Here is a 22,353-nt window from a genome sequence, read left to right as displayed (position 1 = left end):
CTTAGCATTTGTTAGGTGGACTTTTAATGGTTTCCAAAATACAGTCTGCCAGTGTCACTTTAAGTCAGTCATACATTATGACACTATATTCTGGGAGAATTCAATAGATGTCATGAGGTTACTAGTGTTGTGCACAGATATGTATATGAGAATTAGGCAGCTGTACTACAGTATTAGATATAAAATAATGTAAAACTTTTGAATTCATCTAATAAAAATATTTCATTGTGAATCCTGACAGGTTCCCTGTGCAACAAATCAAATAATTTGAAAACTGTATATAATGAGATGAATAAATCTCATTTCACAGAAGTGAATTAAGAGTTTCTTCAGAAGTAACCACATTTTACTATGTTCAGCATTCATTTTTTATCTAGGTTTGTTTCTTTATCTTTGAAGTGTAAACTACTTAACCATTCATTTGTTACATTTTCATGATTTTTATTTTTTCCCCTTTTCTGCTTATACCCATAGAAGAATTGTCAGTTTCAGAGTACCATTACATGTTTTATAGTGTGCTATAAAACACATATTATACAGATGCAGACAGCTCTTACCTGTACTTAATGCTTGCAGTTTTCTGGTACTCAAATAAATGTGGTTTGTTGTAGTGATCAGAGTGTAAGGACACAAGTCACACTTTCACAAATTTGAAATATATTTATTTTCTAAGAGACAACAGAATATTATCTGTTTGATATTTTCTTGTTCTGCAGGTGCCTGAAATACATGGGAGACTACACAAACTGCCTTCTTCAAGGGTATGGTGTACTTCCAAGTGCCCCACAGAGAGTATATATCTCCAACATTGCAACAGAGTATGCTATTATTCACTGGGATCCACCTAAGATTTTGGGCGAAACAGTTCTCTTTTACAATGTTAAGTACAGGAGGATGGCAGTCTATGACAATGAATACCACACAGTGTCCAATGTGCATCCACCTTTCATTCTTGAAAACCTGCATAGTGATTCAGATTATGAAGTATTTGTTGAAGCAGCTAACGCACATGGTGTTGGGCAACCTTCTGCAAGAATTGTCTTTAGAACAGACAGTCAGGTAAGAATGACATATAATACTTCAAATGTGCTAAAAAAGACTGTTGTTAGGCATTATTATTTTTTAAATACATTTCTGCATTTATTCTTATTGTGTCCAATTGTTATTGGTCAGTTTTCCAGCTGAGCCTATTGGATGTCCAATATTTTCTTGTAAGATATTCCTGATGTCCAATTTCACACATGATTCCATTTTTCTACTTAATATTTCAATGTATTCCAGCAACCACATTATTCCCCACACTGTTGGCTACAAAATCCTTTTTTTCAATATGATCTTCGTTTAGTGCAATGGCCTTACACAACCTTATTGGGAGGACCTGTATGCCTGCATTGTACTGCTGCACTGATTGAGATCAGTGCCAATGTTTTGCTGCACCAATTACTTCCCCATCATCCAAGTACTGCTTCCCAGGGAGTGCATCCTTCATTGGGTCAAACAAAGGGTCAAATGGTGTGAGATTTGGGCTGTAGAAAGGATGAGGAAGAACTGCCCAATGAAGTTTTGTGAGCTCCTCTTGAGTGTGCAGATTTATGTGCAATGAATATGCTAAAGTTGTGTCTTCGGATTCCTGAGGGTAGTACAATACAATTCAGAGTTGATCATTGCACCATGAGGGAGGACATCAAACAGAATAACGCCTCACGCAATTAATCACCATGCTTTTGTTGACTGCCAGATCTCCGTAGATATTCTGGAAGCACTTACAAAAATTTATGATGTTCTGGTTTTCTGCCAAAAAATTCAATAACATCTCTCCACCTAGAATACACCTCGACTATAGACAACATTTTGAAGGCTACGTAAACTGCTGCCACCTCTAAAAACTTCATGAAAGTAAAGGGGATGTAGCAGGAATATTCCATGATGTCTCAAAAAAAAATTCCACATTTTTTTCAACCAAAACTGGCCAAGGGAGAAATGTGCTGCATTACTTGCTGAAAGCCCCTTGTATATCCAAGATAGTTGCTTGCAGTTCCTCACAGAGATGACTGTCTCACTTGTTAAAATACTGTGCACATAAAAGTACTGTTGAATATTCTGTACACCTGTAAATGCATCTTTTGTCTATATTATGTCTGACAAATGGCAACAGAGTCATTTATTTATTGTACTGCCCTTATTTTACAGATATCGGCACTTTGACTTTAAAAGTGCTGGTGGCTGGCCTTAAAAAATAAGAAAAAAAAAACAGAGAGTTGGAAAAGATGAGAAAGATATTGAAGAACTTTATGCCTGAATACCTCTTACATAACAAGAAGCAAAAATTGAATGTCATATCTTTTTAGTATGTGACTGTTCTCCAGACTTAATTTGAGATAGACGAGAATTGATATAATTCAGACTTTTCCTGTGTATGAGTTTAATTAAAGAAGCTTAGTTAACGTGTTGTATAATTCTGCAATGTCCACACTATATTTCCACAAAGCAGCTGCTTGAAAAAGGTAGATGGGGAGATGAGTACAGCAAGTAGGATGGGTGCTCATGTAGTCTTCAATGCACTTACATGTAATGAGCAGTCAGGAATGAGGGACACATTGTAAAATACAGAAGTGCTGTCAAGAAATAATTAGAAGCAGTGTATGAAGAACCTCTTACTAGATAAGGAACTGAAAACTTCCACACAGGTACTTAACTGATGTGTTAACTTCCTTATGTGGCTTGGCCAGGTATCAGAGTGTGTGACAACAGCTGCAAAAGAGCTGTAACTGCTGCCTTCAGTAGGATTTGATGACTGAAACAGTTAGGGTTGAAACCTTTACTGAGTTGCTGGCATATCATTTGCTAGTGAACTACTGTATAATGTGAAAGCAGAGTGAAAAGCTCTCAGTCTCGCATTTAAAGACTGTTTTTGTTCAGTTTGAAAAGGTATTTTTTAGGCCCAGTAACTTTTTAAGTCAAATCCCACATTCCAGTGCTTTTCCAATAAGAGGACTCATTGTCTGGGGTATAATTCTGGAATGTAAGCAGTTTATCCATTTTCAGTTGTCATAACATCTCCACTGGACTTAAAGCATTTTTTGGCCACAGATTCCATAAAATTTGGTAATACACAGAAGTCAGAAGGTGCTAAATCTGATTTAAAAATACTATCCAAAATCCTACACTGATCTGATGTTGCCTCTATGTTTGCAGCAATGGACTTTCTCCATGTGGAGCATCTTTTTGAAAAGTATGGCCACATTGGATTCAGTGTCCATTACTTAATTTTGGAAGTGAAGAATTTTTTTTATAAACTTGGACCAAACTTGGACCAATCTTGGATGAATTTCCATTAACTATAAATCATACAAAAGAAACTTATAAATGCCAGAATGGTATTCCAGGAAATAAAACATGTACAATCGACTAGTTTAAAAAGCCATGTAAACAAAACTGTTCTTCAGACCAACAATATTAGGAGAAGGATAGATTCCTATTCACCTTAAAGATGTCCTGTTGAGTTACAGAGAGGCACAGTAAAAAGACTCTTACACATTATAGCTTTTGGCCAAAGCCTTCTTCAGCAAAGAAAACATGCACACATTCACACAAGCAAGTACATCTCATGCACTCATGACCACTACCCTCGGCAGCTTCAACTCGAACACTTTCCTGTCGGTGGTAGCAGTTGTGTGCATGAACTGTTCTTTCTTGTGTGCAGGGGTGGTGCCAAGAGGGGGGGGGGCTATGGGAGCTGTATCCCCCCCCCCCCCACAATGGAGCATCATATTACACTGGATAAAATGATAAAATGACTTCAGAAATCAGCAAATATATTATTCCTACAGATTCAATAATTTTTTTCATAATTATGTAGCAATATAGGTTGCAATGTATTTCAAACACATTTTAACAAAAGAATAAGAGGGGCAAATAGCTTACTATCCAAACCAATCAATATTGTTTACCTTAAAATTGGCATCTTATTATCTGTTGATACACAGTTTTTACCCTGAACTCCAAAACAGTTACCAAGAACTACTTTAAGCAACACCAAATATTACCAATTTGTTGGTGGAGGACCCCTACACTCCTATTGTTAAGTGATATTCCATTTCCCCAAACCCCTCCACCCTTCATTAGCCACCCCCTTGACCGACTTCTAGAATCACCCCTGCTTTGTGTGTGTGTGTGTGTGTGTGTGTGTGTGTGTGTGTGTGTGTGTGTGTGTGTGTGTGTGTGTGTGTGTTTCTTTCCTGAAGAAGGCTTTGGCTGAAAGCTATAATGTGTAAGAGTCTGTTCATTGTGCCTGTCTGCAACTCAATGAGTCATCTTTACAGAGACTAGCACTCTATCATTTTCCTAATGATGTTGAGAATCTAACTTGGAGTTACTTTTCTTCAGATCACATTGACTGCTTGCTTATTACAAAACATGCACACAAAAAAAACAAAATTTTATTAAAATCAACGTTTCCTTTGTACCAGGCTGATAACATTTCACCTCATCCTCATAAGATATCCAATAGCGTATGTACTTCATGACACAGGCCTAGAAAAAAAAGAGACTGAACAGAGGATCTTCTTCTTCTTCATCTTCTTACACTGGGTGTTTGTTGTTTTCTGAGGAAGTGCTCAGCTGTTCCAGCTTCTCCAGCTTACTCAACATATCCTCAATGTCAGCATTCACTTTAATGTTTGAATTCACTGTGGCATTATCCATTACAGCATGACTTTCCAAATCAGTATGAAATTTCATACTGTACTCATTCCCTGAGGCTAAGAGAAGTTATTACAGAGTGTAGTAAATCCCTTCATTTTAAGAGGATCAAGAATGTGATTTAAATTGTGTATACCGTGGGTTCTCCCAGTTCTTCTGCATGAGAACTAAGAAATGCTATTTTCCTGAAGTTTTTGATTCTTTTCCAACTAAGATGCTAAATATAGTTATAAAATAGTTAAGATTCCCAGCAAGGCTGCCACAATCTAATATCTTATGTGCTCTCCGAAACATGTCTCCTTAATATATCACTGAACAGTGCAGATGGTGACAGCTCAAGACAGAAAAGTACAAATGAATGTGAGAAAATGATAACACTTGTTATACTGGAATATTTAAATTAATTTTTTCCCATTAAGATATCCATTAACGTAATTTACTGTATCTGAAAAGAGAGTTTCTACACTGAAAATCTCACTGATTTCACTGAAATACATTGATAATGGAGAAAAAATTAAATGAGAAGAATGGTGGCAAGATTTCAATGAATAAGCTGTGAAAATTTCAATGAAATATGAAAAGGATTAATCTAGCAGTTCATTTCACCTATTTTATATAATAACTTATGTAAATAATGTAAAATGCAACTGCTAAAGATGACAGACAAGTTTATAGTTCATTTTACATATATTAATTAAATTTATTTTAGGTGATTGAAGATAAAATTGAGGCATCTACTTTCTACAATGTGACAGCCTGTTGCGTAGCAGCTAACTTGAGTGAGAGCTGTCTGCCACTCTGCTCATATGATGCCAGTATGTCAGATGTCAGAGCACTGGCAGGAGTGTGTGGATCAGAACTCCACAAACTGTTGCGTTGTGGTGCTGGTGGACGCAATCATGGGACCTGCTGTATGCGGCGCGGAGTACCACCTGTTTGCCTTCCACTGTGTGCTGGAGTTGTTGCAGATTCTCTTATAATTACTGCCACTTCCTGTATACCATACATTGGGAACATTGTCCAGTGTTTTGAGGAAGGTTTGTAAAACATGTCAAATCACTATGTTTGTATGTAGTCATCTACTCTTTATGTGTGGTATTTTTGCATCAGACATCATAAAAATTCTTGTAGCTTAACTTCCTTTCCACAATATACCTGGAAAAGTGAAAAAAATACATGTTGCAAATACAGTCATTACATATTAAGGAGATTGTGCCCGTGTAATCGTAAATTTATTTTGTGGTAAGGATTGATGTATTTCTAGCTATGATCATAGGAGGCAGTATGATATTGTAAACTTATTATTGTGTATAGCCTCATGAAGGTCCACTTCACCGAGTGAAGAAGCTCTGTCAATAGATGCTGCAGCAATTATGATAACAGATGCTGCAGCAATTATGATAACACACATTGTAGGATTAAATTTTCAAAACACTAAAGAATTACAGAAACTTCCGATAATAGCAAATGATATCAGAAAACAGTCACAGTAAAGGTCTGAAATTCTCAGTAGCGAAATAAAAGACTTGATTAAAAACTATGTCAGTGGTTACAAATGTATAAGTATGAGGAAACAGAATGCACAGAAATCATATGTTTCAGGACCTCACTTTTGATATTAGTGTCATTACATACCCCATCTGCTATTTCTGTCAAACAATTTTTTTCTATTATATTTAGTACAGTCCGTGTACTTATTTCAATTTTCAAACAGCTAGAGACAATTTCTTCTATCACATTATCCCACAATGAGCATCACACAAAAAATTCTGAGCTCTCACATTAAGAGTGTAATAAATGAGATAACAAAAAGAACTTTGAGTCCTACTGTTACAATAGGGAAGAAGTTCAACATTGAGTGCATTATTATTTTTGACAGATAAAATATTCAAGCTTCTACGAGGATGGTTTGAAAAGTTCTAGGAAAGGAAAAAAAAAAATTACATCACTGAAACTTTTTTTATTTTTCAATGAGTCTCCTTGTAGATTAATGCACTTGGTCCAATGATGTTCCAGTGCCTTGATCCCATACTGAAAATGAGTTTCCTCCAGGCCTGCAAAATAGTTGTCAACTCTAGCTATCAATTCTTTGTTTGATGTGAATCTTGTCCACCAAGAAAAATTTTCAGTTTTGGGAAGAGATGGAAGTCTGATAGAGCCATATCAGGTGAATAAGGTGTGTGTGCCAACAATTCATACCTTAGTTCGTGTAATTTTGCCATGGCGACAGCACTTTTGTGCGGGCGTGCATCAAGAGTCGCGGCACCCATCTCGCAGGTAATTTTTTCAATTCTAATTCTTCAGTTAAAATGTGATATAGCCTTTCAGATGACATCTGGCAAGCACGAGCAATTTCATGCACTTTCAATCGGTGATCCTCCATGACCATTTTGTGCACTTTTGGACTGATTTCTGGAGTAGTGACACATCTTGGCGGACCACTGGGTGGGTCATAATATAAGCTCTCCCAACCAAATTTAAATTCATTTGTCCACTTGGCAACAGTTGAATATGAATGAGCAGAGTCCCCCAGTGTATTCTGGAAATCAGCATGAATATGCTTTGCTTTCATACCTTTCTTTACAAAGTACTTAGTCACTGCTCGAATCTCGATTTTTTCCATCTTCGCGATTGACTAGGTGGGAACAACAACAGAGCCACATCACCACCACAGCTCTCTTCCAAGAGCACTGATGTGGCACATGTTTACAGGCAACAGTCCAATGAACATCATGTGAACAACTCGTTGGGCTAGCGCTTACCTCTCATGGTGATTCCGAGAACTTTTCAAACCCCCCTCATGGTAGTGTCATTGTGACTGCACATTTCTTCATAAATTCACTCCTGTTATTAACTACAAACACTATTAGGGAGTAATTCTAATGGTACTTAACTGCAAATCCTCGTAAAGGTCTCATCAGATGAAAAGGACTCATTGGATAGTGGTTCCATCAGCAAAATGAGAAAAACTTCACAACTTCCATACTGCATCCTAAAAATGGTACACGCAAAGATACTTTCAAGATGAGGCACTGATGAGTAAATAAATTACCAGTTTTTCCCTTCCCTAATATTCCGTACGCTGAGCCAAAACTCATATCTGGACAGCTGTAATTTGTGTGTGGCACTCTGTCTGTTACAGGGCACTGAAATCAAATGACAGGTGTTCAGATTTGAGTCTGGTCTGGCAAATAGCTTCCAGTTGCCAGACTTCATAATGATTATGAATGTTCATGAATAGACATGATTTGTAGTTGAAATACTGGAAATGTTGCATTTTATATTTCTTATAATCATTAGGTCTGCTTTTAGAATACATTTTTATTGTCCTTTGAAAAAGTAATAAACTTAAGAAAATTGTTACTATGTTAGTATACACTCATGTGATCTCACGGGCTATATTTAATATAGTAAGTTGCTACCTTGGCAGAAAAGGGTGGGTGGCAAGGTGCCCATAATCAGGAGCAGGGACACCCCCCCCCCCCCACAGCTCTCAGGGAAAGGAAAAAATAAAGTGCATTCTAGTGTTTCTTGAACCCCCTCCCCCTGTACAAACTATCATATTGCTACGTAATATGGATCTTGTATGGATACCATTTGAGAATGGTTTGAAACACGTTCTGTACAGTGGACCGCAGGATGTTCAACTGTCGTGACACAGCACGCGCACTGCCTGATGATCAAGTATTGCATGCAGTGTTGTCTGCCATAGCAACAGTGATTTCATTAACCACCTGTGGTGCAACCAGTCATCAGCCTCTTCCTGGAGTGATGCCCTTTCTAAGTTGATTCAAACTTCTTCATCATGCTCCACACAGCAGGCGGAGAAAGAGGACCCATCCAGAATTCTTTCAGCCAGTAATATTCTCAAAGTGCAGCTGCAGCATTACTGTTACTTTGATAATAGAGCTTCACCAATAATGCCCTGCTCCTTTTGTCCAAGCTCATGTTGACATATCAACAAGTGCACTGCGACTGGTCAAGTGTGTGTGACTCTGAATCACGATGACTGATCACAGCACCTGGTGGCCGTAGATGGAACTGGACAGTGGCACTGTGATACATGAGAATCATGCACCCCAAACTCGGGACATTAACACTGCCAAGTTTGGTACTCATACGGTAATTAGTTTCTATGTTATAATGTGTTAAATAGGGAAAGTTTACTTATAACCACCCAGTATCTAACAATGGAAAATCCAGTATGGAACAGTAACAATATTGGGAAAAGGATTGCTACTCACCATATAAAGGAGGTGCTGAGTTGCAGACAAGCAGAACAAAAAGACTACTAAACGTGTAAGCCTTCAGACAGAAGACCTTCTTTTGAAAAAGACAACATGGATAAACACATTAACACACACGTAGCTCACACACACGATGACTGTTTCTGGCTGCAGACTGCAAGCAACTACGCATGATGGGAGAAGCAATCTGAGTGGTGGGGGTAAGGAGAAGGCTGGGGTGGGGAAGGGGAGAGAGAGAGCATGGTATGGGTGGGGGACAGTAAAGTGCTGTTTGTAGGAGCATAATGGAGCATAGTGTAGGGACAAGTTGGAAAGAGGGCAGGGCAGCCAGGTGGAAGGGGAGAGGGGGGAGGGTAGCAGTAGAGGAAAAAAGTAGAAAGACTGTGGGTGTGCTTGTGGAATAGAAGGTTGTGTAGTGCTGGAGCTGGAGTAGAGAAGGAGATAGGTAAGTAAGGACAAAGACTAGAGGAACATTGGATAGAATGCAGGGAGAGTTTGCATCCTTGCAATTCATAAAAGCTGGTGTTGGTAGGAAGGAACCAGATGGCACAGGCTGTGAAGCAGACATTAAGATTAAGAAGTTGTGATGGGCACCTGGGTGATCCATTTGTTCCTAGGCCACAGTGTTTTTTTTTTTTTTTTTTTTTTTTTTGGAGGGGGGGGGGGGGGGGTCATTCATGTGGACAGACTGCTTGTTGGATGACATGGCCATGTACAATGAACCACAGGGGTTGTGGCTTAGCTTGTAGATAACATGACTGGTTTCATAGGTAGTTCTGCCTTTGATGGAATAGGTGGTGCCTGTGACTGGACTGGAGTAGGTGGCACTAGGAGGATGTATGGGACAGGTCTTGCATCCAGCTCTATTACAGGGATATGAGCCATGATGCAAGGGTTTGGAAGCAGGGCTTGTGTAGGAATGGATGATGATATTGTGTGGGTTTTATGGGCAGTGGAATACCACTGCAGGAGGGATGGTGAGGATAGCGGGTAGGACATTCCTCATAGCAGGACATGAGTGGTACTGAGTCACGAGGGGAATGCTCCTCTTTGGCTGGACAGTGGGACTTTGTGAGGTGGTGGGTGAGTGGAGACATAAGGCACAGGAGATCTGCTCCCACAAAGAGCACTTTGCCATCCCCCACCCATACCCTGCTCTCCCTCTTCCTCCCCACTCCTGCCTCCTCTTTACCACCCCTACTCAGATTGCTTCTCCTGTCATGTGCAGTTGCTCACAGTATGGCCTCGGCAGCCAGAGATAGCGGTCATGTGTGTATGAATTGCATTTCTGTGAATGTATGCATGAATGTGTGTGTGTATGTTGTCTACTTCAGAAGAAGGCCTTCTGGCCAAAAGCTTATGTGTTTAATAGTCTTTTTGTTGTGCCTGCCTGTGAGTCAACATCTCCGCTATATAGTGAGTAGCACACTATCCTTGTCAAATATTGTCAATTTTAAATGACTGTTGTTTGTCTCATATTAGTTGAATATCTGAATCAATGCTGTTATGTTTATTAATGAGTAATAGTTTCTGTGTCTTCATTTGTAGCAATAGAGGACTGTTGCACAGCTAACAGGACTGAGTGGTCTCCTTTTCTCCTAAATTATTTACAAAACTCAAAACTGAAAAAAAATCACAGAAACACTACATAATGGCCCTTTTATTTCAGGAACTGGACTGCTACCCGGCCCTATTAATGAACTACATGCAACTGTTGTCACTGACAACAGCATAAAATTGGAGTGGGAGCCTCCAAGTAACAGCACAGTTACAGGATATATTGTTCACTACCAGAAAGTGGACAACACCTCGATGCACGAAACAGTGCTAAAGCTTGACAATGTAAGACATTAATCCTGACATCTTCAATTAATTTACTGGCTAAAATGGCTCTGAGCACTATGGGACTCAACTGCTGAGGTCATTAGTCCCCTAGAACTTAGAACTAGTTAAACCTAACTAACCTAAGGACATCACAAACATCCATGCCCGAGGCAGGATTCGAACCTGCGACCGTAGCGGTCTTGCGGTTCCAGACTGCAGCGCCTTTAACCGCACGGCCACTGCGTCCGGCAATTAATTTACTGTTAAAATATCTGTGTCCCACCTTAAATTGTAATACCATGTGTATTTCCACCTCCATGGTAAATACCTAGATGGAAAACAACAATCAGGAGAGTTGTCAGACATATGGCAGAAAAAGAGAAGCCCACAGCTAAAAAACATAATTTGCATTTGTAATTTATTGTTTTTGTTTTCAGAAAGCCCACTTTTCTGCCATTTTGTAATAACAGCTGATTAGAAAACATAAATTAATTAATTAGAGTATGCTGCAACTGTACTGCATTATTTAACATCAAAATAATCATAGAATTCAGTTAAGTAGCCAAAGATGAACAGTTTTGCAGTGGCTGACAAGAAAGTTGTGGATTTCTCAACATTACACAAGAAAACTCTGATTCAAAGGCACAGCTACAAAACAAAATGTATGACTTGTTATTGCTCACTCTTTAATGAATAATAGAGGATCAGTACCTGATATCATTTCTATAAAATGTGGACTTCTGTCAGTAGTCATCAAAGGAAAAATAGACCAAACAGAGCATAAATACTGAGTAAGACCTAATAAAATTCTGAAATTTTAATCAGGAGCAGTCCTGATATCATATGCTATGCACATGAAGGGTATTTTCTATGAGACATATTTAATCAGGTGAACATCCACAACTGAGGAACACATTTATAGAATAATAACCCATTGCAGTTGCTAGTAAATTAAGGAAAAAATTACTAGCAACTGAAGTGGATTTTTATTCTATAAATATTCTATGAGACTTCATTAGAATCAAAGAAATATTTGCTTGCATGAGTTCTGGATGTCAGTTGTTATGACTCCGTATGCAAGAACATAGTATGTAGGTATGATAGTTGCAGTTTTCTGAAGCTCAGCTGAATAGATCTTGTAAGTGTACCAAAAAGCAAGGTACCAAATACCTGGAGAAGTTTGATGTCAGAATATCTATGACAGTGGATAACCACAAATGAAAATTTTAGAAACAGTTTAGTTAAATAAAACTGTGGGAAATACAAGTTGGAATAATGTTAGTTAGAAATCAAATTCACACCAGTACTGGTTTGGATTTATCACATGCAGCTTTACTGTATGATTAAATGATGATGGCGTCCTCTTGGGTAAAATATTCTGGAGGTAAAATAGTCCCCCATTCGGATCTCCGGGTGGGGACTACTCAAGAGGACATCGTTATCAGGAGAAAGAAAACTGGCATTCTATGGATCGGAGCGTGGAATGTCAGATCCATTAATTGGGCAGGTAGGTTAGAAAATTTAAAAAGGGAAATGGAGAGGTTAAAGTTAGATATAGTGGGAATTAGTGAAGTTCGGTGGCAGGAGGAACAAGACTTTTGGTCAGGTGATTACAGGGTTATAAATACAAAATCAAATAGGGGTAATGCAGGAGTAGGTTTAATAATGAATAAACAAATAGGAGTGTGGGTTAGCTACTACAAACAGCATAGTGAACGCATTATTGTGGCCAAGATAGACACAAAGCCCATGCCTACTACAACAAGTTTATATGCCAACTAGCTCTGCAGATGATGAAGAAATTGATGAAATGTATGACGAGATAAAAGAAATTATTCAGGTAGTGAAGGGAGACGAAAATTTAATAGTCATGGGTGACTGGAATTCGTCAGTAGGAAAAGAGAGAGAAGGAAACATAGTAGGTGAGTATGGATTGGGGGGAAGAAATGAAAGAGGAAGCCACCTTGTAGAATTTTGCACAGAGCATAACTTAATCATAGCTAACACTTGGTTCAAGAATCATAAAAGAAGGTTGTATACCTGGAAGAATCCTGGAGATACTAAAAGGTATCAGATAGATTATATAATGGTAAGACAGAGATTTAGGAACCAGGTTTTAAATTGTAAGACATTTCCAGGGGCAGATGTGGATTCTGACCACAATCTATTGGTTATGAACTGCAGATTGAAACTGAAGAAACTGCAAAAAGGTGGGAATTTAAGGAGATGGGACCTGGATAAACTGAAAGAACCAGAGGTTGTAGAGAGTTTCAGGGAGAGCGTAAGGGAACAATTGACAGGAATGCGGGAAAGAAATACAGTAGAAGAAGAATGGGTAGCTCTGAGGGATGAAGTAGTGAAGGCAGCAGAGGATCAAGTAGGTAAAAAGACGAGGGCTAATAGAAATCCTTGGGTAACAGAAGAAATATTGAATTTAATTGATGAAAGGAGAAAATATAAAAATGCAGTAAATGAAGCAGGGAAAAAGGAATACAAACGTCTCAAAAATGAGATCGACAGGAAGTGCAAAATGGCTAAGCAGGCATGGCTAGAGGACAAATGTAAGGATGTAGAGGCTTGTCTCACTAGGGGTAAGATAGATACTGCCTACAGGAAAATTAAAGAGACCTTTGGAGAGAAGAGAACCACTTGTTATGAATATCAAGAGCTCAGATGGCAACCCAGTTCTAAGCAAAGAATGGAAGGCAGAAAGGTGGAAGGAGTATATAAAGGGTTTATACAAGGGCGATGTACTTGAGGACAATATTATGGAAATGGAAGAGGATGTAAATGAAGATGAAATGGGAGATAAGATACTGCGTGAAGAGTTTGACAGAGCACTGAAAGACCTGAGTCAAAACAAGGCCCTGGGAGTAGACAACAGTCCATTAGAACTACTGATGGCCTTGGGAGAGCCAGTCATGACAAAACTCTACCATTTGGTGAGCAAGATGTATGAGACAGGCGAAATACCCACAGACTTCAAGAAGAATATAATAATTCCAATCCCAAAGAAAGCAGGTGTTGACAGATGTGAAAATTACCGAACTATCAGTTTAATAAGTCACAGCTGCAAAATACTAACGTGAATTCTTTACAGACGAATGGAAAAACTGGTAGAAGCGGACCTCGGGGAAGATCAGTTTGGATTCCGTAGAAATGTTGGAACATGTGAGGCAATACTAACCTTACGACTTATCTTAGAAGAAAGATTAAGAAAAGGCAAACCTACATTTCTAGCATTTGTAGACTTAGAGAAAGCTTTTGACAATGTTAACTGGAATACTCTCTTTCAAATTCTGAAGGTGGCAGGGGTAAAATACAGGGAGCAAAAGGCTATTTACAATTTGTACAGAAACCAGATGGCAGTTATAAGAGTCGAGGGGCATGAAAGGGAAGCAGTGGTTGGGAAAGGAGTGAGACAGGGTTGTAGCCTCTCCCCAATGTTATTCAATCTGTATATTGAGCAAGCAGTAAAGGAAACAAAAGAAAAATTCGGAGTAGGTATTAAAATTCATGGAGAAGAAGTAAAAACTTTGAGGTTCGCCGATGACATTGTAATTCTGTCAGAGACAGCAAAAATAGTATGTAGCTTCTGTAATACTTAACTTTAATCCATAATTGGTGAACATCTGTCTGACGGTACATGCATCACAAGATAAATAGCAAAGGAGTTTTGCTATTTGGGGAGCAAAATAACTGATGGTCGAAGTAGAGAGGATATAAAATGTAGACTGGCAATGGCAAGGAAATCGTTTCTGAAGAAGAGAAATTTGTTATTATCGAGTATAGATTTAAGTGTCAGGAAGTCGTTTCTGAAATTATTTGTATGGAGTGTAGCCATGTATGGATGTGAAACATGGACGATAACAAGTTTGGACAAGAAGAGAATAGAAGCTTTCGAAATGTGGTGCTACAGAAGAATGCTGAAGATAAGGTGGGTAGATCACGTAACTAATGAGGAGGTATTGAATAGGATTGGGGAGAAGAGGAGTTTGTGGCACAACTTGACTAGAAGAAGGGATCGGTTGGTAGGACATGTTTTGAGGCATCAAGGGATCACAAATTTAGCATTGGAGGGCAGCATGGAGGGTAAAAATCGTAGAGGGAGACCAAGAGATCAATACACTAAGCAGATTCAGAAGGATGTAGGTAGCAGTAGGTACTGGGAGATGAAGAAGCTTGCACAGGATAGAGTAGCATGGAGAGCTGCATCAAACCAGTCTCAGGACTGAAGACCACAACAACAACAACAGAGTTGAACATCTGAATTGGATTTTGTATCTGTAGCATGGAAGTGATTAACTTCCAAAAATATTTTACATGAAGCAGCACCTACTCTGTCCCAGAATTCTGCAGAAAAAATTCTGCAACATTTTACATAATCTTCTTTAGCTGTTACATCTTCCTTGGCATGCTGCATTGTTCTTCAGTGGATACTGGAGCAAGGAACAGATGCTGTTATTGAACAGAGGGTTCATATATTAATTAATTCTACATCTATTATCAGATAGTAAAAATATAATGTAATTTTATAGATAAAATAATCCACTCAAAAAGCGGCAGCAGAACACATACTTAAAAAAGGTAATATTTATGGAGGCTTTTCGAGCCAATGGCTTCTTCCTCCAACAAAAGAGGAAGGAAAAACACTGGAGAGGTTTTGGAAAAGGGGCAGATATCTGTGCAGCCTCCTACCACCATCCATCCCAACCCTGTAACTGGCAAAATCAAAGGGAGAGCCACCTGTGGAATGATACACATCATATACCAGCTGTTATGGGAACACTGTTGGTCCTTTTACATCAGCAAGACTACCACCAGATTATCAGTTAGGATGAGAGGGCATAGGCAGAGGGGGTATACTGACAACACACAATACTGTGTTGCAGAGCATGCTCTATGACATGACAGTCATGACCTCTGTGCCTGTTTCATCACACGTGCCACCTGGATTCTTCCTTCATACACCAGTTTCTCAGAACTTCATGGGTGGAAACTAGCATTACAACATGTCCTTGGTTCTCACCACCCACCTGAGCTTAATTTACATTAATTTCTGAGTCTTGGCATTTCTTCATAGTAATTACTACTTCCTTCACTCCATTTTAGTTTTATACTTCTTCATTTTCTGACCTGTGTATTTTTCACCATCCCCCTCCCACCTCTCACATATAATGCACTAGCTTTTCACCCTTATTAACTTGTGTACAATGTTTCAGCATAATCTCTGTCTTGCATATTACCCTGCCTTACACCTTTAAGTTCTCAGATTTTCAAATCTCATCCAATGCAGTCCTGAACAATCAGTCTTTCCTTCTCATCCCATCCAGTAAGCCACCCCTGATCCGCAGATCTGGGAGACTATTCTGAAGTCTACCCCCTTTTCCTAAACCTCTTCAGCCCTTTTCCTTCACTCCTCTTCCTTCCCCTAGCGTCAGAAGAAGGAGTTAGTTGCTTCAAAAGCTTGCATAAATATAACATTCTTTTATGTGCATGTTCTGCCACCACTTAGTGAGTAGATTTTTTATCCATCCAGTTACATCAAATAGTAGAAATAATATATAACTACGATGCTGTAATTGTAGCATCAGTTGCTAACAGTAGATCTGTGTTTAGAAATATATACATATACCAAAGATTTATAAATTTGTCACTCTTCGATACAATGTCTATTCAGAAGATGTCAAGCCATGGCCACTATGAAAGTCTATAAATATTTATTCAACTGGCAAACACACAAAACGGAGTCATTCCACAAATGTTTGAAATTAGGTACACCCGCCACTAGTGCTCCGGAGAGCATATGCTTGCATCTCATCAGCAGTGGCATAATTGTTCATGGCAGTGCCCTCATGCTGCAGTGGTGGATGTAGGAAATGCGGCAGCATAACTGGTGACACATGTATTTGATAGCATACATTCCTAACTTGCTATCCTACCATAATTGTTAGCTATGCATATCATGTGTTTTGAACATGCCTACTATGGTTTGAGGGGGCTTACCATTATGTTCTATATTTTCAGCAAATGAATGTAACATCAACAAGTGCCAAAGTAACTGGTCTTGAAAGTGGAAGCATTTACAACTTTTTTGTTGTTTCCGTGAATGAGCATGGAACCTCATTGCCATCCTCAGTTCTCATGATCAATATTACTAACACAGGTAATCAAGTTCTTTTCAATATATTTTTATGAACTTTACATATGATCTGCAAGATAATATGAAACATGATATTCATGAAGTACAACATTTTTTGTCAGATGTTGGCAAGGAGGGTATTCCAGGTGTGACATCTCCACCACATTCTCTCGCAGTTTCTGGACACAGTGCTACATGGGTCACAATCACATGGCAACCACCAGAATTTAGTCACCCAACAGAACACATTGTGTACAGGTTTGTAAACAGCATTAAGTTTACTTTTTAGTTGACTGATGTTCCTTTTGCCATATATTTCTTCTAATTCACTACTTTATTGAAGGTAATCATGAATGATACAGGATTATTCATAAATGCCTCAGTTTCAAAAGATGACTGTGCAAAATCTGCAAGACACAGAAAATAGACACATATCAGTGGAGAGCATCCCTCCAAGTTTTTTAACTCACATTACAGGTGTACAGTATTGCCAAAATGATAATCAAATCCTTCGCACACGTGTTCCAACATGTCATGGCCAATATTAGCAACACTGAACGGGGTAGCACAGAGGTTAGCACACTGGACTAGCATTCGGGAGGACATCAGTTTCAAACCCATGTTCAGCCATTCTGATTTAGGTTTCCTGTGATTTCCTTACATCAGATGCCAGGATGGTTTCTTCAAAAGGGCACAGCTGCTTTCCTTCTCCAAGCTTGTGTTCCATCTCTAATGACCTCAGTGTCAACAGGACATTAAAGTTTAATGTCCCCCTAATATCAGCAACCAATACTTCCTTACAATTCTTCTAAATTAAGCAACAATGGAAGCAGGAGACACACACTCTTTGACATAATCCCATTAGAAGACATCACATGGAGTTACATCAGGTGACCATCGGGGCCACTGAAAAATAGGAGAGTCATGATGGGCGGCTTGTACATCCTAACATGAGGCTGTCCAGCATTGAGGTAATCATGAACATATAAATTAAAATATGGTGGAGCATCATCTTATTGCAAAATGAACTCTCCACTGCCTTGCTGTAATTGTGGTATAAGCCTTGCTGCAGCATGTCCAAGTATATGAAACCAGTCACAGTTTTCCCTGCAATGAAAAATGATCAATAAACTTTTGAAATGAACATGGCACAAAACTTTAGGTGCATCATAAATGCATTTCACAATCTCTTGTGAATGTTCTGTGCCCCAAACATGCTTGTTATAAACAGAACACAGTATTCACACTATCTTTCAAGTTATGGCCCTTTTTCTAGTAAAAGTGCACACACACACACACACACACACACACACACACAAATGAACACTATCACATGTGCAGCATTTATTACTGATTATCTATTATTGAGAGCAGTTGACTGGAAAGGAGGAGGTGCGGAGGGGGTAGAAAGTATGGACAAGGAAAGTAGGGGGTAATGTGATAATGCAGGTATGTTTTTTGACAGATGACGTAGCAGCTGCATAACAAGACAAAAGGCATTCAGAGGATAGAGTAAATAAGAGATGTAGAGAAAGGGAGATGGCGGGAGAGAAGAGTGAGAACAAGATGGAGATGAACAGGGAGGAGAGAGATGGATGGGAAGGGGGATGGGGAGGAAGAGGGATGAAATGGGGGAGGGGGTGGCAGAGAGGTAGAGAGAGAGAGAGAGAGAGAGAGAGAGAGAGAGAGAGAGAGAGAGAGAGATAGATAGATAGATAGATATAAATATAACAGAGGGAAACATTCCACATGGGAAAAATATATCTAAAAACAAAGATGATGTGACTTACCAAACGAAAGTGCTGGCATGTTGATAGACACACAAACATACACACAAAATTCAAGCTTTCGCAACCAACGGTTGCTTCATCAGGAAAGAGGGAAGGAGAGGGAAAGACGAAAGGATGTGGGTTTTACGGGAGAGGGTAAGGAGTCATTCCAATCCCGGGAGCGGAAAGACTTACCTTAAGGGGAAAAAAAACAGGTATACACTCGCACACACACACATATCCATCCGCACATACACAGACACAAGCATGGCTTGTCTGTGTTTGTGCGGGTGGATATATATATGTGTGTGTGTGTGTGTGTGTGTGTGTGTGTGTGTGTGTGTGTACCTGTCCTTTTTTCCCCCTAAGGTAAGTCTTTCTGCTCCCAGGATTGGAATGACTCCTTACGCTCTCCCTTAAAACCCACATCCTTTTGTCTTTCCCTCTCCTTACCTCTTTCCTGATGAAGCAACCGTTGGTTGCGAAAGCTTGAATTTTGTGTGTATGTTTGTGTTTGTTTGTGTGTCTATCAACATGCCAGTGCTTTCGTTTGGTAAGTCACATCATCTTTGTTTTTAGATAGATAGATAGATAGAGAGAGAGAGGGAGAGAGAGAGAGACAGAGAGACAGAGAGAGAAATAACATCAATATGGGATTGGAAGGGGGGATGGTGGGAGAAGGTAATACGCAAAATGGATGGGGAAGGAGCAACATGGACTGAACAGAGAAGGGAAAAGGTAACCGAAGTAGTGAGAAACAGTTTACAAGAAGTTTAGGCCATTGTGAGAATGCAGGATATGCTGGAAATGCAATTCTTACCTGCATAGTTCAGAGGAACTTGTACTGGAAGTGAGTATCCAAATGTCTCTTGTAGTGAAGCAGCTTTTGAATCCATTTGTGTCACAGTGTGCAGTGTGTTTGGTAACTGGATGGTCAAGTTTGCAGTTTTCCATAGTTTGGTGAGTGAATGGGGCAGATCTTGCATCTGACCTGACCACGAGGGAAGGCATTTAATAGGTTGGGTGGCAATTCTGTAGGGAAGAGACTCTTTGACATGGAATGGATGACAGATATCAAAGTGAAGGTACTATTGGTGGTCAGTGTGCTTGATATCAATCAATATGTTTATGAAGCCATCTGAGAGATCGACATCTCTGAAGGTTGTTCTTGTTATGACTATATGTTTGCCATACTCTTGAAACATGGCTTTGTCACTAAAAACCAACTTCTGTGAAAAATTCTTCTTCAAATAGTTTCTTTAGTTTTTGGAGTTTTGAAGCAGTTGTCTTCTGAAATTCTGGAGGTATAAATAACCCAGTATTTGTGTTTTACTTTAGCTATAAACACATGGAACATCTGAAGCACCATTTACAATAATAGGTGTAAAAGCTTCATTGTTTCAGATTCCAAAGTACAAGTTAGTGATGTAACCAAGAATTTGCATATGGCACATCACATGAGACAGTACTTAAAAAGCTTCAGATTTTATAGTACTCAAATGAAGCCTCCAGTGATCACACCTCACTCCCCATTTACTAGACATCAGAACTCGAACCAAACACCATATGAAATGGTATAGTGGTTAGACCATCGATGCTCACATTCAGTGGCAGTTGTCTTCAAATTCCTATCAAGCCATCAGCATTCAAACCACCACTATTTCCTGCTCAGACCCTCTAAAAACGTTGTAATTATTTGACTCATCACTCATTTGGTATGAGAGGCCAAAATTCAGGGTGCAAAACAAACAGTAATACCAAAGCAAACAACCATGGCATTGTTGGTCAACAGATAAGTGCATAAACAAGGTTTTCTCTTACACTATTATACATTCAATTCGTCATATTTGTGTGGATAGTGGTTATTTATCATTTTCTGTTATTACAATAACATTACTGTCAGAATTCATGCTACTTAATTTGATGGCATTCTGTTATACTGCATTTTACTCCTACTGTTTACATCCAACATTAATTATACCATGCTGTCATGTACAGGATGTTCAAGGATATGACAGGAATGATCATTTGGAGCAAAAAACTTCACATGGACATATGCCTTATTCTGAATGGTGCCGAGATGGAACATGTTTAAGTACTTATGTTTTTCAGCAAGTATGATGTGTGCACACATCTTACCCATCCAACCTCTTTGACATTTTATTCTATCCCAGTTAACTCATTGCTTTCAACATCTTTGCTGGGGATGTCTTTCTGCATTTGAAGTAGCCCCCAGAACACACAGCTGTCTGTGGTGTGTTGTGAGTGAAGTAGTGTGAGGGACTGAGAGTGTATCAGAGAGAGGCATCAGTTAACTGTGTTTGTGCATGTGCTGGCTAAAATGTCACACATCTAAACTAATGAAGAATGTGCAGAGATGGTGAATGTTTATTGCTTCTGTGATGGTAATGCACCTGCTACTGTTGAAGAATACTGTTGGTGCTTCCTTATATGTCAAATTCCTGACTGTGGAGTGCTTATCAGAGTTTCCAGCACACTTCATGAAGCACATATTTTTTTGAAATTCCCATTTTTCTTCTGAACATGTAGATCAATAACCTGTGTAGTAACAACACCACATTGTTGAAACCTTGCAGCATAGTCCTACTTAATGTGTTAAAAATACATATTTTCCAGTTTGATTCTTTGTAAAATGTAGGTTGTAATGTTTACTAACTACTGTACATGTGTAAACCTGATGATGTACTGAATAAAACAGAAAATAAATAAAGATGTGCAAGAAATGTGTTCCATCTTGGAAATAGTTTGGAATGGGGCATCTGTCCATTTGAAGTTTTTTCCTTCAAATGATCATTGCTGTCACTTCCCTGAATACTGACTATTCCTCTTGGGACACCCTGTATTTACAATTATTCTGTAATAATTTGTGATGCAAGACACATATCAGAGAACTGGCTGGAAATTCAGAAAGTAGGGACTTAGAAATATTTAATTGTACACTCCTGGAAATGGAAAAAAGAACACATTGACACCGGTGTGTCAGACCCACCATACGTGCTCCGGACACTGCGAGAGGGCTGTACAAGCAATGATCACACGCACGGCACAGCGGACACACCAGGAACCGCGGTGTTGGCCGTTGAATGGTGCTAGCTGCGCAGCATTTGTGCACCGCCGCCGTCAGTGTCAGCCAGTTTGCCGTGGCATACGGAGCTCCATTGCAGTCTTTAACACTGGTAGCATGCCGCGACAGTGTGGACGTGAACCGTATGTGCAGTTGACGGACTTTGAGCGAGGGCGTATAGTGGGCATGCGGGAGGCCGGGTGGACGTACCGCCGAATTGCTCAACACGTGGGGCGTGAGGTCTCAACAGTACATCGATGTTGTCGCCAGTGGTCAGCGGAAGGTGCACGTCCCCGTCGACCTGGGACCGGACCGCAGTGACGCACGGATGCACGCCAAGACCGTAGGATCCTACGCAGTGCCGTAGGGGACCGCACCGCCACTTCCCAGCAAATTAGGGACACTGTTGCTCCTGGGGTATCGGCGAGGACCATTCGCAACCGTCTCCATGAAGCTGGGCTACGGTCCCGCACACCGTTAGGCCGTCTTCCGCTCACGCCCCAACATCGTGCAGCCTGCCTCCAGTGGTGTTGCGACAGGCGTGAATGGAGGGACGAATGGAGACGTGTCGTCGTCAGCGATGAG

General features: G+C 39.7%; 1 protein-coding gene across 4 annotated transcripts in view; it reads left to right on the top strand.

Annotated features, from left to right (window-relative positions):
* Positions 1–22,353, top strand: part of LOC126237234 (Ig-like and fibronectin type-III domain-containing protein 1) — a 1,152,289-nt gene that overhangs the window by 1,066,076 nt on the left and 63,860 nt on the right. For all 4 annotated transcript variants that reach the window (XM_049947130.1, XM_049947127.1, XM_049947128.1 and 1 more), the window contains 5 exons: positions 717–1,059; positions 5,411–5,738; positions 10,618–10,790; positions 16,800–16,938; positions 17,037–17,172. In XM_049947130.1, coding sequence (XP_049803087.1) covers positions 717–1,059; positions 5,411–5,738; positions 10,618–10,790; positions 16,800–16,938; positions 17,037–17,172 — 1,119 coding nt within the window. The remainder of the gene's footprint in view (positions 1–716; positions 1,060–5,410; positions 5,739–10,617; positions 10,791–16,799; positions 16,939–17,036; positions 17,173–22,353) is intronic.

This window comes from Schistocerca nitens, chromosome 2 (genome assembly GCF_023898315.1).
Source record: "Schistocerca nitens isolate TAMUIC-IGC-003100 chromosome 2, iqSchNite1.1, whole genome shotgun sequence".
Taxonomy (NCBI): domain Eukaryota; kingdom Metazoa; phylum Arthropoda; class Insecta; order Orthoptera; family Acrididae; genus Schistocerca; species Schistocerca nitens.
Note: the sequence above shows the minus strand (reverse complement) of the source record. Positions and strands in the feature narration are given on the sequence as shown.